Source organism: Scatophagus argus, chromosome 11, assembly GCF_020382885.2.
Source record: "Scatophagus argus isolate fScaArg1 chromosome 11, fScaArg1.pri, whole genome shotgun sequence".
NCBI classification, from domain to species: domain Eukaryota; kingdom Metazoa; phylum Chordata; class Actinopteri; family Scatophagidae; genus Scatophagus; species Scatophagus argus.
The window spans coordinates 7,582,900-7,599,048 of NC_058503.1; the positions used below are offsets into that span (position 1 = coordinate 7,582,900).

General features: G+C 42.3%; 1 protein-coding gene across 12 annotated transcripts in view; it reads right to left on the reverse strand.

Moving 5' to 3' along the window:
- Positions 1 to 16,149, reverse strand: part of mycbp2 (MYC binding protein 2) — a 60,535-nt gene that overhangs the window by 26,596 nt on the left and 17,790 nt on the right. For 8 of the 12 annotated variants that reach the window (XM_046405069.1, XM_046405067.1, XM_046405066.1 and 5 more), the window contains exons 12-43: positions 15,184 to 15,388; positions 14,894 to 15,058; positions 14,538 to 14,696; positions 14,202 to 14,406; positions 13,882 to 14,027; positions 13,232 to 13,342; positions 12,767 to 12,871; positions 10,467 to 10,586; positions 10,223 to 10,304; positions 9,771 to 9,888; positions 9,242 to 9,600; positions 8,914 to 9,086; positions 8,249 to 8,374; positions 7,898 to 8,025; positions 7,724 to 7,815; positions 7,466 to 7,600; positions 7,220 to 7,303; positions 7,019 to 7,115; positions 6,726 to 6,918; positions 6,136 to 6,410; positions 5,366 to 5,587; positions 5,042 to 5,233; positions 2,916 to 3,122; positions 2,673 to 2,810; positions 2,375 to 2,553; positions 2,149 to 2,291; positions 1,953 to 2,053; positions 1,636 to 1,854; positions 1,302 to 1,524; positions 438 to 556; positions 230 to 317; positions 25 to 74 (exon numbers count right to left, since the gene is read on the reverse strand). In XM_046405069.1, the coding sequence (XP_046261025.1) occupies positions 25 to 74; positions 230 to 317; positions 438 to 556; positions 1,302 to 1,524; positions 1,636 to 1,854; positions 1,953 to 2,053; positions 2,149 to 2,291; positions 2,375 to 2,553; positions 2,673 to 2,810; positions 2,916 to 3,122; positions 5,042 to 5,233; positions 5,366 to 5,587; positions 6,136 to 6,410; positions 6,726 to 6,918; positions 7,019 to 7,115; positions 7,220 to 7,303; positions 7,466 to 7,600; positions 7,724 to 7,815; positions 7,898 to 8,025; positions 8,249 to 8,374; positions 8,914 to 9,086; positions 9,242 to 9,600; positions 9,771 to 9,888; positions 10,223 to 10,304; positions 10,467 to 10,586; positions 12,767 to 12,871; positions 13,232 to 13,342; positions 13,882 to 14,027; positions 14,202 to 14,406; positions 14,538 to 14,696; positions 14,894 to 15,058; positions 15,184 to 15,388 (4,959 nt within the window). The remainder of the gene's footprint in view (positions 1 to 24; positions 75 to 229; positions 318 to 437; positions 557 to 1,301; positions 1,525 to 1,635; positions 1,855 to 1,952; positions 2,054 to 2,148; positions 2,292 to 2,374; positions 2,554 to 2,672; positions 2,811 to 2,915; positions 3,123 to 5,041; positions 5,234 to 5,365; positions 5,588 to 6,135; positions 6,411 to 6,725; positions 6,919 to 7,018; positions 7,116 to 7,219; positions 7,304 to 7,465; positions 7,601 to 7,723; positions 7,816 to 7,897; positions 8,026 to 8,248; positions 8,375 to 8,913; positions 9,087 to 9,241; positions 9,601 to 9,770; positions 9,889 to 10,222; positions 10,305 to 10,466; positions 10,587 to 12,766; positions 12,872 to 13,231; positions 13,343 to 13,881; positions 14,028 to 14,201; positions 14,407 to 14,537; positions 14,697 to 14,893; positions 15,059 to 15,183; positions 15,389 to 16,149) is intronic. The other 4 variants (XM_046405060.1, XM_046405070.1, XM_046405064.1 and 1 more) reach the window with 3 other exon arrangements.

Consider the following 16,149-nt stretch of genomic DNA (forward strand, 5'->3'; position numbering starts at 1 on the left):
CTCTGAATTTAAGAGATGACTGACCTGAAGAGAGGCTTCCTCAAGAATCTCAAGGTCCTCCTCCAATTCGTTCCCTCAAAAAGGAAGGAAAAAAAGATGAGAACAGCAGATGAATGATTTACTGTTATGCAGTATAAATTTGCTTCAGGCAGTCATACACAACTTGTACTATGAATTAATAGAAAAACTGGCACAACCAACAAATTAACTCATCCACTCTTTTCCATACCTATAGGGAGGGCCAGGTCTTTTTTCATCAGAGCTGCAGCACACACACTGCCCAGGTAGGCCAACTCTTTCTCAAGCATTATGAGACCCTGAAAAATTCCAAAATGTCAGAAAGGTACCGCAAACAAATTTCAGACACCAGTTACATGAATAGATGGAAGACTAGCCTGTTACACAACTGACAGAGAAATATACAACTGGGTCTGTACCTCATCAGGACCGGGGTTGAATTCATATCCCACGGCAACACACTTGAAGCCATAAAAGCAAGCTTTCTCATCTTTCACATAGTCTGAGGCAGTTTCCAATGAGAACAGAAGTTCATTTCCTGAAAGTAGGGTGGACAGAAAGAAAACCAGATGAAAAGAGACACAGGTGGGCAGAGTTCAGTAGGCAATCACACATTAACTAATGGCTGCCTGCAGTGACAGGTGGCTCAGTAAAGCATCACTGCATAGATTAAAGCACATATGCGAGCAATTTGTGGGTTGTAAGTATAACCATTGGGTTTAGAATGATGTCACCGCTCAGTCAATCCTCATCTATGCTACAGCTTACTACACATTTTATCATAAATATTACTGATGCTGTCATATTTAATATGTTAATGTATTCCAAATAAAGAATACGTGTTTGACTGCTTCTCTTGTTTGGCATAGATTGTGCTCTGCTTGGCTTTTTGGTCATTGTAGGCCCTCGGTTCCACCTTTAACTCATTATCTTGAACAGTGAATTTCCCATTATTACAGAGCATCAAAGAAAGTGCAATATACTACTCACATACTGCTTGTGCAGTACATGCTATCTTCATACTATCATCTGCTATGGTCCTCTCCAGAGTGCAATTAAAGAGACAAACAGTCCTCACTGCAAAGCTATAAGTTATGGAAGAAGCCCCAGAAATGTATGCTTTTCCTCATTATTGTTAAGTAATGTTTGGGATGACTTCAGTCTCACAAGTACCTCAAATGAGAGATGAAAAATGAACATGGTTGGCACTATAACTTAAATAGACTATAAGAGAAGATGTTTTTGTTATTGACAAAACAACATAAATGTTCAGTCTCTCGTACCTGGCAGCACTAAAACAGTGGTTGGCCAGCCCGTAGAGCCAGAGAACTTCTTGAGCTCAGTCCATGTGTTTATGGTATCATGGATCAAAGGTTTGCCCCCCAGGCTGGACAGGTGGATGGTACGGCTGGGGATGAGCAGACGTAGGACATCCTCTGGCTGTGCTGTGCCACACTGCGGATCAAACTCAATGGTGGTCCAGCGGACACAGTCTGGGAATGATACCTGAAGCAAGGTGAAAGAGGACAATTAGTCTGGAATTTAATTATATGTGTGTCTCATAGTTTTTTATTTAAGTTATTTGCTAAGCGCGTAGCATGCCAAAGGATAACTTACCCTGTATTGTGTGACGCCAGCTTGTTTGTAGGGGTGGTCACTCTCAATTACTGCATAGTGGTTTGAGGTGGTACAAGCTGACAAGCCCTGCTCAGGCTGGTTGCCAGTTGTGCTGTCTGTTGACTGGTTGGGATTGAAGGTGGGAGGGGCATATTTTTGGTTGAGGGCAGAGACAGCGGGTAACAGCTCCTGAACGAGTACAAAGACCTCAACTGCAGCCTAGATAAGGAAGAGGAAGAGTTTCATGACAATGCTCATTAGTGAGAGACAATTAAATAAGTCAGGATGAAGGGCTTGCCATCAAGGTGACCTCTTACCTTGGGCACAGATGCAGCCACAGGGCCAATGTAGGCCAGGATAAGGGGCAGAAGCATGGAGAAAAGGCTGGAGGAACTTAACAACTCAGGAATATCATCCACTGGAGAAGAAATGACAAGATAAAATTAAGCAATCCAAGGAATATCAGGAGTCACCAGTGCTTTTGGAATACAGCCGCCTGTTTGTTGTGCTTACCATCGACGGCAAAAGCTCTGTGAAGCAGGTCCTTTGCAGTCCTGACCACAGCACTGACCACAGACAGAGCACGGCTACAATTCTTATCCTCCTCATTAGCTTTGCTCAGCAGCTGAGACTGGAGATCCCCATCATACTCACTCCTACAGCCATTAGAAAGACTTAAGTCAGAAACAAAGAAACACTTCAGAAATGTGATATTACAGCATGCTAGCTTTGTGTTTACCTGTAGTAGAGAATCTGTGGGATCTGTCCTCTAGTCTGGTTGGTCCCATTGCTACTCAAGCTGCAGGTGCTGAAGGTGAAGGACACACCATCGGAGCATTGCACTGTGGTCATTCCTCCATCACCATTAGCTGTGCGACTGCCATAGTTTCGCAGTCGGACAGCATACTTTACCCCCTCCTGCAACAGAATAAATTCATCAGTGAGATTTTGCATTTTAAGCAAAACCACCACATAGCTGTATAAAGCATGTGAAGATTTGCAAATCATATGCATGCATTATTATCATGAGGATGTACCTTGAGTGGAACAGCCTTGTCCAGGCGAATCTCAGCAATATCACTAGGAGAATCATCAGTGCTGTAGGTGCCCTTCACTAGCTCTAGTGATGTCCACCTGTGAGAATGTGCCGAGTCCCCAGGGTGCTCCGTCTGTGCCTGAAGGATGAGGAAACAAAAGTTAAAAAAAAATTTTTAAAAATAGTCAAAACCAAAAATAATAACAAATAAAGTTTAAGTTGAAAATAATTTATAATCACTTACATCATCAGCCAGCACCTCTAGTTCATACTCATGGATGCCGCCGCCTCCATAAACGCAGACGCCCACCAGCACGACGCCTGGCTTGTCCACTGTCAGACAGATGGCATCCGGAGAGCCATTGCCCGTGTTCCAACTCCGTCCCTGGCTTGTTTTGGTGAAACGATTAGGAGATGCTTTCACAGAGTGGAGCGAGTTCAGTCCATCAACCTAATGAACAAGGGCACAATGGGAGATGTTGCAAAACATATCAAAGCTTTTACATAACCACATGGAGCAGATTAACACATTTGAGGAAGAATTTCTCAAAGTGTTAAGGCAAATATTAGCTAACACTGAAATTCTGAGTAAGAACTGGCAACACCAGGGACTAACAGAAAACTGTGGAGCTGTGCCAGTGTAAAAGTTTTCGAACAGGTTTGATAAAGGGTTGAGCAATTGTTTGCATTTTGATATCACTCAAATTGCCATCTGGATGACATACACAGCACATTAATGAAATCCCAGCACGGGCTAAGTGATGTCAACCCTTCTTCCAAATGGTTGAAACTATAAACATAACAAATTGACAATGCTGGAAAAAGTAGACTAAATAAATGCCTCAGGTTGGGGTTATGTCTGGCAGATTTGAGTGATACAGTGTAAGAAAGCAAGCCTGCACAGAACTGCATAGATTAAAATATCACATTGCAATCCAAATCATGTCCATAATATTTAAATACACTTATGAAGAATGAATTTTGGTGAGCATGCTTGCATATGGAGATGCAGGGCGTCAGACAGATGGAAGAGACAAGACAAACTGGTTTGTAATTAAGGGTTTGAAGTTCACTGTTGGTCGCTCCACCAGAAACAGAAGGACGTTCATTCAAGATATTACACCGCATAACATCTTGGTTCTGATGGCAAGTTCAGCAAAGGAATAACCACACAGATCACCCCCTTCAATCATCAAGATATTACCTGGTCACCAGTCGCCACACACCTAGTTTGATATTCAGCCAAACACTGGAACAGTGTACCAAAGTTACCACTAGGTGTCAGAGCTGACTCAACAGCTGTTTCAATCGAGCTAACTAACTGTTAGCCGCATACTGCTAGCTCTCCCCACCTACACCTGACAAATGTCAGTTCAGTTGGTTTACATAAAATTAAACTGGTTAGGCTAGTACATCAAACCAGACAAACTGTAAACCTATCCATCCCTAAAAAACAGTAATTAATGTCAAATAATGGTGTATAAGTAATGGATGTCGTGTAAATGTGAAGATCAGCAATGTCTTTTATTTAAAGACAAATACAGAAAATGGTCTCTAAAAGATGCATTCTATGAAATAAAGCTTAAAATGTCTAAAATAAAAACACATTGGGTTTTTAAATAATACAAGCTGTTACTATTTATATCAGCCTGCTACAGAGGGACCTATCCACGTGCTCTGGGGAGGAAGAGTTGTTTCCCTGACAACAGACTGGGGAGAAAAACGGCAGTGTCGAGGGCTCCCATCCAGTGACGGTCACCATGGCAACAAGAGCTTAAAGTCCTGACAGCAGTATATGGGTATGCGTGTGAACAGAGAGTGATGATAATTAAATGAAAAGTGTAAGTGTGAGAGAGCAACAGATATACGTCCCAGCCACTTAATGACTCAGCATAGCAAACAAAACATACAGAATGCCTTCCCTGATGTTTTCCAAAAGTAAAAACATCACCTTTCTCTAAGGAAAGTCAGTCAGTGTGAAAAGCGAGTTGAATAACAATGTATGGCATGAGGAAGGAGAAGAGAAAAAGAATAAGAAAATATGTAAACTTGTCTATCTGCAACTTATAGAACTGCACTGTGACAACGCTGACCACAACAGGATTTGGAGGATATGCAGGTGTGATCTAACCTGTTTGAAACACAAAAAGGCCAGTGACGACAACCTCAATGTACAGTACAGAAGCAACAGAGGTTAACAAAAAAGACACTATTGTCTTTACATTCCTGAAACGGAAAGCTTCTCAAGAGCGTGCTAAGAGTGCCTAAGGATTAAGAGTCCTGAAAGAAAAAGATCTGTGGCCCCATGTACACACCTTCTGAGAGGGTGTTTATGTGAATGTATGTGAGCATTGGTGCAAGTTAAGTTACCTCGGAGCCAAGAGCAGAGGCAGTGAGCTCAGAGACAATTGAGGCTAGCAGTCCACAGGTGTTGGAGACCAGGTGGGGAGAAAACAGCTCTACCTCCTTCCTCAAACTCTTTCTCACCGGCAGCACCACAATTACCAGCATCTTCTCCAGCACCTCCCGGAAACTGGTCATGCCCATCAGGTTCTCCTCCGTCTAATGACATAAAATAGAATGACATTCTCCATCTAACATTTCCTAGGTCACCAACTGCACACACAAGCAACCATGTCCACCATTTTGAAGGGATTATACCTGATGTGCAGCATGTTATGTGCAAAAACTCACATGGCTTAGTTTCTCCATATGGGCCACCAGCAGGGGGAAGCGGTGAGCGAGGGCAGAGTCATTCTCTGTGCTGACTTGTTTGACGAGTGACCGCAGCAGCACTTCCCCATCGTATGCAATGGGCAGGATGGATGTCAGCTTGACAGAGGTGTTGCACAGAGCTGACATTACAGCTGCCAGCAAACGGCTACTGGATGTTCGAAAGTTGGCCTCGGCGATGTCCTAAAAAACAAGGAGGATAAGAATGAATTTCTGTTTTACTTTAACTTCCTGTAAATTTTCTACAAAGTTCATAAAAAGTATTGTTAGAGAACTACGAATTTGAAAATTTAAATTTATGATGTAATGTACCAGATGTAATTGTAAAAAAAGCGGCCAATTTTAAACACTCAACCATCCTGATAGCTTCAGAAGTTGGTTGATAAGTTGACAGAAAATGCATAATCTATTTACAACATTCACAGTTTTCAGCCTCTCAAATTTGCTTTTCTTTGTTCTCTGTTATTAGAAAATAAATATCTTAAGTCTGCTTGGAAAAACAACAAAAGCTTCAAAGACATCACCCCAGGCTTTGAGATCTTGTGATGGGACACTGATATTTAACACACTAGTGTTAAAGTGTACTTCACGATTGATCAGTGAGATGATAAATCAGGGGTAAATGATAATAGCTTAATTTCTAACAGAGAGCTATACTGTTAGATAGATAGATTCAGTCGTTAAAACTCATTCTGAAGTACAGTATAATAACAGGGTCTGCCATTACTGACCTGGTCCAGGCAGTTGAGCAGGTCACAGAGGCAAGCCCACTGCAGCGCTGGGGTTGGATAGAAAGAATGGAAGCAGGCAGTGAAGGTGTTGTGGCACTCCTGCAGCACAGCTTCCAGCAGGGTTAAAGGCTGAGACAAGTAGCCCTGAGGGTCATTGTCCAGCTTGGTCAGGCAGTTGTCCATGCCTTCTGACAGGATTTTTTTCAGCAGGCTGCGTGTCTTTCCCACGCACTCTGCCAGCTTGCTTGACTCCTCCACCACAGCTTTAGTGCTGGCTAGAAATCAAACAACAGATAGAAAAAGAAAACAAGTGAGATCTTACAAGAAGCCGCAATCTTAATACAGAATTCAATTGAAATGTTTACTATTTTATAACACTGAAATACTATGTAAACACAAAGTAGTATGTAAAGGTTTCAGTGGCTTCTCGGCCACATAGATCAGAAAGGGATTCATAACAAATAGGGGAAAAGCATTTTCACTGCATATTCTTATTTTAAATTTCAAGTTATAATTAACACTAAAAGATGCAGTACAGTGGGCCATTATTTGTTATGAATAAAGCACTGCTAAGCTCTCTGCGCTCCTACCAGCAATGGGGAAGATTTCACAGATGTAGACCCTGAGGAGGCGGAGGCAGCATGTCCCAACAAAGCGCAGTCTCTCCAGGTCCAGCAGGGTGGCTGTGTACTGGAAGCCCTTCAGCCCTCGCAGCTCCTCTACACCCAAAACTAAGGTGGTCCAGCTCCAGTGAAGGATACTCAGGAGAGACTCAAAACACTCCTGCAGAGAGACAGAGGAAGACAAATCACCTGTCAAGGCACTTAAGCAGGTAGAAACAGAGAGCAGGCATAACACTCTTCAAAGCAGAGACAATACTTACCACTGAAACCGTGCGAGCAAATGAGCGTTTAAGGATATGGACAGGCTCACTGGTCTGCTGTTTTCCTTTAGATGCATTACCATCATTTGAAGGAAGCCTAATGTTTAAACATAAAGATGGAATCAAAATAATTTAATTGACAAGCATACAAACAAATTAACCTTGCAAAACTGGTAATAAAATGCAAGGAATTTTACTTACCTGTAAAGTAACTGTGGTATTTGACCCGCATTAACATCTGTACCGTTGTTCGACTTTTTAGAGCTCTTGAACTGAAAGACCACACTAAAGACAAAACAAACCAAAAACACCAATGAAAGGGCTGTAACCAGTATTCAGATTTTAAGATTGTATAACATGAAATGTGACCAAATGATACACGAAAATATATAAGACATATCAATTTAAAAATGAACAGTACTGTTTATATTGTGAAATTAGCTTTACCCATCATCAGTAGTAATGGTAGCCTGTCCATGTGAGCCACAGTCACTGCTAGGACCAGACACTCTAGCCCATGCCACATACCACCAGCCCAGCTGCAGCAGCACCGGCTCGTCAAACATCATGGCATATTTCTCCCTAGAAATACATAAAACATACAGTATATAGTTACAAGACAATGATATTGTATCATTCCATAACTTCTCTAAAAGTAACAGTTGGGAGAATTGAGTGCAAATATAAGGAATCCATAAACTTCACCTGGCAGCACAGTCATAAGCTAGTACATCGGTCTCAGCCAACAGATCACCGTCTGTCTCGTGGTCACCCCCGTCAGGTCCCAGCTCAAAAAGCTGCACAATAACAGGACTGGGTTAACATAAATGCCTGACTGAGTAATAACAGCAGACTTCCAACTGACAACCCATTGCTCACTTTGATCTTGGCAGTGTACTCCCCTCGTCCTCCAAACAGGCCCAGCCCACCCAGAAGGATGTCTGCATCAGCACAGAATCGGATGGCCTCCACAGAGTGGGCTGAGTACCCCCAACCTCCACCGTGACCTAAACCACCACACAATGCGATCAATAAGGCTGTCCGAGGTACACAGAAGCTGGTTTTTCAGCCATGTTGTTTGTTTTAAAGAGGATGACAAATTGGTCTGAACCAAATATCTAAGTTTCACAGCTTGACATAATCATAAAGCCAAACACTTAAAAGCCACATGTATCTCACAGTAACTTCACGCATCATCTCCCATGTATCCTGTACAAAAAACCCACTTACTCTCAAAGCGGTTCACCACACTGTAGTCCTCCTTGGAGTAGACCTTCATCACCGCCTGGGTTTCTTCCTCAGCGCTGGCTACACCCATCTTTAGCTCTTGCATGGCTGCCAGTGTATCCAAGCAACCTAGATGGACAACTCAGTATAAGTCCTCTTAGTATTCCCCTTTGATTCAAGTTCATAACTTAAGTCTTTGTGCAAAAAATAAAATCATATCCGGCTACAATCTAAGAGCAAATTTGTCTCTGAAATTAATTTTGTTAAGAACTGATGAGAGAGAAATCACTAAATCTGGTTCTTCCAATAGAGAATATAAAAATAGTAAAAAATTTTCAAAAGATATCAACATAATGTCACAGAAAATAGAACAGAACAAAAAAAAATTAGGATGACTGTTTAAATGAAGTGTCTAAACAAGGCAATTTATAAACATTTGCAACTGACAACACAAATTTTAAATTTAAATTTTAATATAAGATCCTAAAGTAAAAATAATTATAAGAGAGCTACAGTGACTACACTTTAGCACGATCCAGAGGAGTAACATCTGTTTTGAAGAAGCACACGTCTGCATTGTCCATGATTTGTGCTGTAGCATTCATGAACAAAAGACACCAAGACACTCATAAAAAATGCATATGACCAAAAACACTTTGCTGAATTACCAAGAATGTGTAGGGCTCCGTGAGATCGAGTTGTGGTGGCGTGAGATCCTGAGGGCAAAGCAAGCTCTGGACTAAGGATGCTACAACGAGCCTGTAGATCTGTAGCAGAGGGCATCCTGGCGTCAGCAATCACTGCATTGTAGCACAACATCTCTCTTGAGGCTGGCAGGAACCTAAAAGCCCACAGAGGACCAGAGGGATAGCATATGCGGTTAAATTAAAAGCAGGATAAGTTAAACTTATCTGTAGGTTGTTGTAACTAAATTTTAAGACCGGGGATAAATAGTACACAATATATAATAGTATCTTGTCTAGTTCTTGGACTTACCTCCATATGACGTCATACACAGGATCCAGACACAGGCCGAATCCCTGCAGGTCCTCCTGCTCAGAGTCATTGAAGGTCCTGCAGCTTCCATCCATTTTGTTGATAAGCAAGCATTTAAATGGAGGCGGCTCAGACACAGAGGAGGGCACAAGGCCAATAATGTGTTTGCTGGCAAAGATCTCTGAAGTGGCTAGGACATGGGAGTTGATAAGAGCCTCATCGATTCGCAGGAACGTCTGGTCACCACTGGCACCAATCCAGGTAGCCTTTCGTCCATATTTTGCACCAATGTTGGGCATGGGAGATGGCTTAGCGTTCCAGTAGGGCATGTCTAGGATGGGCCGACCGAGCTGCCCTTTCTGAAAAACAAGTGGATATGCTTAACTATATCAAAACAGGTGTAAAAGACTGAATGTGTAGTGTATGAGTAAAAAGTGAAGTTTCAGATTTCAAAAAAAATTCTGCATCCTCTTAAAAAAAAAAAAAAGCAGCTGATTACACACTGTACCAGGGAACATGATTTTCTTACCGAGAAGCTGCCAAATGTAAACACTTGCCCATCCATAAGGAGAACAGCAGTGTGATTACTGCCCGCCGTCACCTGAACGCTGGGACCTGGAAGGGCCTGTACCAGAGTTGGAGAGCCCCTAACAGGCAGACATATATAGTTTAGACTGCGTCTCGTTCGTTTGTCATGCAATTTAAAATACTTCCGAATGTCTCTGGACTTACATTTCCCAGTCTTTACTAAAACAGTTGGGCTGAACTAACAAATGTCAGCCTATAATAGCCCTGGAAAGTGGATAAGCTATAAGCTTGCCTAAATGCACATCTAACGTCATCAAACTTTATGTTGCCTCCTCCTGTTCTGTTATGGGTAACAGAGTGCTTTTTGTAGTCTTTCACACTTTACATTTAGACCACTACCATTACTTAATGTATAAATTACACTAAAAGAGTTGTCCCATGAACATGAAGTACCTGGAGTTGACATCTCCATGTCCGAGCTGCCCATGTTGGCCATAACCAAATGTGAAGACATCTCCATTCTCCATCAGCACCACTGTAAAGAAGCAAAATCATGACCGTTATTTTCTCACTTTCTTTATTTGAAGGTCAGCTACTCTTGTTGGAGGTTTTTAAAACGTTCTTAAAATAATATGCAGACAAACGTTGTTTGCTGCTGTTTCCTGACCAGAAGCAGCAATGGGGGATATTAACCTACCTGAGTGGTGAAAACCACAGCTGACCTGCACAGCTCGCAGCTCACAGTCAAATCTCACTGCGCCTGGGGGGTAGGTGGTGATTTTGCTGGCATCCTTCTCTCCACGTTCACTGCTACCATCTACAAGGTAAACACTTAAGTCAGCACATTTGAGTAGAGAACAAGGAAAGAGAGTGAGGCTTAGTGGAAACTTCAGACCGCAGAGGTGGATGTCTCTGCACAGTCCTGGAAAACGGAGCTGGAGGGAAAAAAGGGTCCGAAGGAAAACAGGGAGAAAGCATGCTGAAAGAGAAACGAGGGAATAACACCTCTACAACCAAAGGCTTTTGGCAACCAGTCCCATCACAGATGGACAGATTATTTGTTTAGCCAATAATTATATTTTTACAGATTTTACTCATATGTCTTTGTTCAATAAGGAAGAGGAAATCTGGTTTACCCTGAGCCCTGTGTAAGAGGTCACAGTTGTGGCATGTGAGTGGAAAGAGTTGGACAGAGACCCATGCATTTCAGGATATATAATGACTGTCGATACCTTTTTGGACCAGGAACCAGCTCATTGTGGTTTACCTAAGTAACTGAGGCCAGCCCAGATGAGATGACAGCTTTAGGTTTAGGTTAGGTTCATTACTTCAAGTTCACAGAAAGTGGCTCTTGGCCCAAAGATTCATAAGGGAGTCTTGAAAGTTGAGATCATGGATTCTCAATGCCAGTGAAAAAACAGAAGTTTACTGTAATGACATTCAAAACACACTTAGAGCTTATTGGGATGTCACAGATGAAAACATAAGTATTGTCAGTGGGTCAGTATGGAGCACCCATTCCTCCTCATGAGCATATGACCATGAAGACGGAGGCTCAGAGGAGGAACCCCAACAATCTAGGCTTACAACTGTGTATGAGCCACGATGAATGGTTCGATAAAAGGAAGGTTTTTCAGCTAGTAAAACTGCCTAGATTTCTTAATTGAAATTAAGAAGGAAACCCCTGCTGCTCAGAAATAGGATACACTGTTGGCGTCATTGTTTCCACACTGAGTGGAACAATAACACAAGCCACTTCCCCTCAACAATGAGTTTCTATACATAGGATTTTCAAATTGTACATGTTCAAGGGATTCTTTGACTCAACAAGGGCACGCAATGCTCGGCCCCCAAAATAAGGGGCACCTGCACCTGCACTACCTATAAGCAAGACAAGCAACAGCCGCAGCTTAGACAGGCAGATGTTAACCCGCATACACACACAATATACAGACAGGAAGAACAGTTGGTTGATTTTTAGAATTGTGCAGGCAACAGGTGAATTATTACAGCAACGGTGTGCATTTTATGTTTTACATCTTTGTTAACTAAAGTATAATTGGTTCAGCAGACTGCAAATAGTAAGCCAATAGGAGTTAGTGGGTGTCCTCCTTGTGGTTAGAAAGAAAAGACAGATGGGTTGTCAACCAAAACCATATTTTGTTGTTCCTAAGATACAAAATCCCATGGGGCTGAGATTCTGAGGATTAAACAAAATAAGTAAACTACAAACATTAGTTGACTTTGCTCTGTCATTGTTGCTGAATCATCGACTGAAATAACTTCAGCTTCAGCAAATTAACTCCATACAATGAATACTCATTAGTTTAAAGATCAAGTGTGTGAAAAGCTTATGCCAAGTTCACAGATTTTTTGATGTTTATGGGTGATTTCTAAACCACTTCCATGAGACGCTTCACATGTACAATATGCATTTTATTTTACAACTATCATTTCTGTCATATTTGTCAGCTTGTCATTAATCCAAGCTTGCTCTCCCGTGCTTGCTGTTTCATCTGCTTGTAATGCCGCAGATGTAGACAAGAAGTGACAAATAAGGTGCTATGGGAGTGATGGTAAATCCAGTTAGACAAGGACATTGATTTCTATTTAGGTGTAAACAACAGCAGTGTGCAGAGCAGGCATCCTATTCTAGAGATTAGCCAGAAAATGAATAAGAATAAGAAACCAAATCTTTATTGTACCTCCTATGATAGTATTTCCTATGATAACACAATTAAGAAAACATTCAAAAGAAAACCAGCCTGTTGAGATTGGTCATAAACCCGGTCTAAAGGTTTCACAGTCATTTCCCCACTGTGAGTCACAGTGAGTCCTTCTTGCAAACAGGCTATGCTGATTGTTACCATGAGACCTGGTGACGACATAAAAGTCCTGCCATCAGAGAGTGAGAGAGGAGGTGGGCGGGACAGCCAGATTGGCAGATGAGTCAAAGGGGTGTCTCTGCACCCGTTGAGTTAGTGAAGACCGTAGTACCTTTGTGCTTGTCCCGTTTATGCCTTAGTGCCTGAAGGGGTCTTATTCTGGCTAGGGCCTGCTCACGCTGGTTCATAAAAATGGGACCAGGAAAAACAAGGGGGCCTGGGGGAGAAAGAAACTTTCACATGCATGCACAATGCTCACAAACGGGAAAGAACACATGATAATACTACACCACAACAATGCACACACGCTGAAAAATAACTAAGACACAAGCAAGGGGGAAGTCACCAAGGCACAACACCCAAGCTCACTAAGCACTTGAAAGTTATTCTGAATAAAAAAAGGGATGGACATATTGTTTGTAGCTTCAGTTTATTCATTAACCTATTCCCACCTTCTCACTCTCCCTGAGCCTGTGTTTGATTCACTGTTATAGAAATCTTAACTTCATAAAGCAGAAAAGAAAAAAAAATGACACAGCCCTTCCTCAAAAAGATTCGGTTTAGCCCTGATCCATACCTCTGCCCTCCTCCAGTCTGTGCCGGCGGTTGATCCTCTGACGTTTCTCCTCCTGACGGATTTGAATATGCTCCTCAATGTTTACTCCTGGAGGGGGAGGGACAGGCACAGCTGAAAACACAAAAGGCCCCAGGTACAGGCAGCCCAGACAGGATGCAGGAGGAGGAGGAGGAGGGGGGAGACGGAGCAAAGCAGAACAAAACAAGACACACATCAATGAATGATGGAAAGACGTGATGGTGAAGCAGTGACTTGGCACAACACGAGAATACAACAAAAGGATGAGAGAAGACAAGCGTGCTAAACACTGCATCCGAGCAAATGCAACAGACAGTGTGCTATGTGTAGCATAAGCAGCACACTAGCATAGCTAAGAGGGATATACATAAATCAGTAGCTTGCAAGCGTCCCCGACATTCATTTAGTCTGATCAATTAAGGAGAAGCCAACATGCTGCAAACCACTGGAACTGGAATATGTTGTTATACATAAATGCATGAAATTTTAAAATGCATGTGATTTTATCAGACTTTGTGGCTTTAAGTGAAATGTAAACAATGTAATTGACGACACAGGTGAAATGTAAGTATTGTATGAATGACAGCAAGAAAGGAGGATCATGAAGTCATGTAAGATATCAGTTAGCATACCTAGCAGCAGGTCCAGTGGAATCATCTCCTTCACAGCATCAAAGATGCCTCTCTGTCTGGCTTCTTGACCATCCAGCTCCCTGGCACAGGCCTTGCAACAGCCACACGCTGAACAGCCAGACTCTCCAGACCCACAACCACAGATACTGGTTGGTAGATAAATACACAGACACAAAACACAGATCAAAAAAATATTATATTTCCATCATTAAAAAGGTAATCCCTCCAGTATTTTTAGCTCTTGACAGTACAGAAACACAAGTTGTGTACAGGTACTGAAATAACCACCTTTACCCCATCCAATTTTTGTGTCCTCTTACCCTCCTGGTACTCTGTCTGGCCGTCCACTGCTGACACAGCTGGCACCATAACCAGTGCAGTCTCCACACACCGTGCAGACCATGCACTGGTCTAACTTCCACTTGTGCATGCCTGGTTGGCACATCATGCTCTTCTCTTCCTTCTCTTCTAGCTCGTCCTCCAGGTCTTCATCCATCGCAGTGGCCATACTCTCTACACCAAACGCTACAACAAACACACGCAGAGACAGAAGAGTCAGCAGAATGCGTATTACAAAGACAGTATAAGTGCCTGTATGACACAATATGAAGTATGCTGTCATCTATATTTGTTTGTGTTTTTCGCTACCAGCTCACCTTTCCCTGCCTGGCTCATGGATCCAGTGTCCCTGCCACACTGGCCTTTGTTATTCACCCCAAATGTCCACACTTCACCATTCTTGGTCAGAACACATGTATGGGCCTTACCCATGGCAACCTGAGTTACAAAGTGACCTTTCAGATCTGTCACCTGGCCTGTGGGGAAGAAAGCAGTGCCTATGATCAGAGTGAATAACACTGATAGCAACAGAAAAATATTTATAGACCAATAAATGTTTATTCTTAAAAAAGATCTTTAATATGTCTTTATCAAAGCAATGAAGCTACTCGAATGGCTCAGAAAAATTCTCTGAAGTTGACAGTATGAGATGGCCCTGTCCCACTTCACTCACAGGTACTGTCACTGTAAATAGCGTCTTTGCCAAACATGTAGAGCTCTCCATCTTTGGTGACAATACTGCTGCTGCCATTGTTACATGCTGTATACACTGCTGTCTTGGTCTCTAGTTTGATCATCTTCTTGGGCTTGTACGGTTTAGGCTGTCTGCGACTTTTAGCTGCAAAAGAAAATAACAGACATCACCCTTGGAACATCAACTGTGATGACTTTGATTCTGTGTTTAACAAATGTCACAATGAATGAACAGTTGAATTATTTGCAGATGGTCTGAAATGATCTTACTGGACTCTCCATCTTCTCCCTTGCTGGCAGAGCCTGTAAAGAACACACTTCCATCTTCGGCCACTAGCAGTGCATGAGAACCATCGTGACCAACTGAGAACTGGGCGATCTTGGGGGACTTTGTAACTGGTAATTCCACCCATTTCCCTGCTGATGGGCCACCCTGCTTTATCCCCAGGCTCTGGTACTTTCCTGTGTAGTAAATCTGTGAGGGGAAGACAAGGGAAGGAGATTAGACACATAAAGAATACGAGGAAAAAAGATCCTTCTCATAATGGTTATTTACAGATTCAAGGATCTACAGTATATCCATTTTGGGGTAAAAGCTTTGCTAGGGTTAAGCTGTTCAGCATCTTCTGCCAGAGGCTGCTGTGGCAGCCAACATCTTTGCTACACCAACACAGTGTTCTGAGTGAAATAAAGGAGAATCTTCTATTTCCTGATGTTATTTTCAACCTGAACACAGCCTCAGCTCATGTGCATAGTACTTTAACAAACAGCAGGGGTAACTTGTGGGAGGTAAGAAAATTTTTATAACACAAATCATCTGACATTCACTGTGCAAATCATGCAATCACAGTGTCTTGCAAACCATAACTGGTCAGCCTTTGACTCTTTTCCCAATGTCACATAATGTCCAGCCCAAATGATGAGTGAACTTTGTACCAAGATAACAGCACTCCTATTTTTACCCATCAGGGCGGCGTGGGTTAGCATAATCTGCAGATAAAGTGTGCTGTGAGATTAGGCCTGTGCACAGACACAGAAATGTGCAACAGGCAAATACCCTGGACTGCTATTTACAAAAGAAGCACAATGCACCACACCTACAGTACAGATACACACACAACCATACACATGAGAATGCTAACTATTTAGTTTAGGTGTGTATAGGGTACACACCTAAACTAAACAGTTAGCATTCTCATCCTTCCAACAGCCTATGTGAAAATGTGACATGAAATA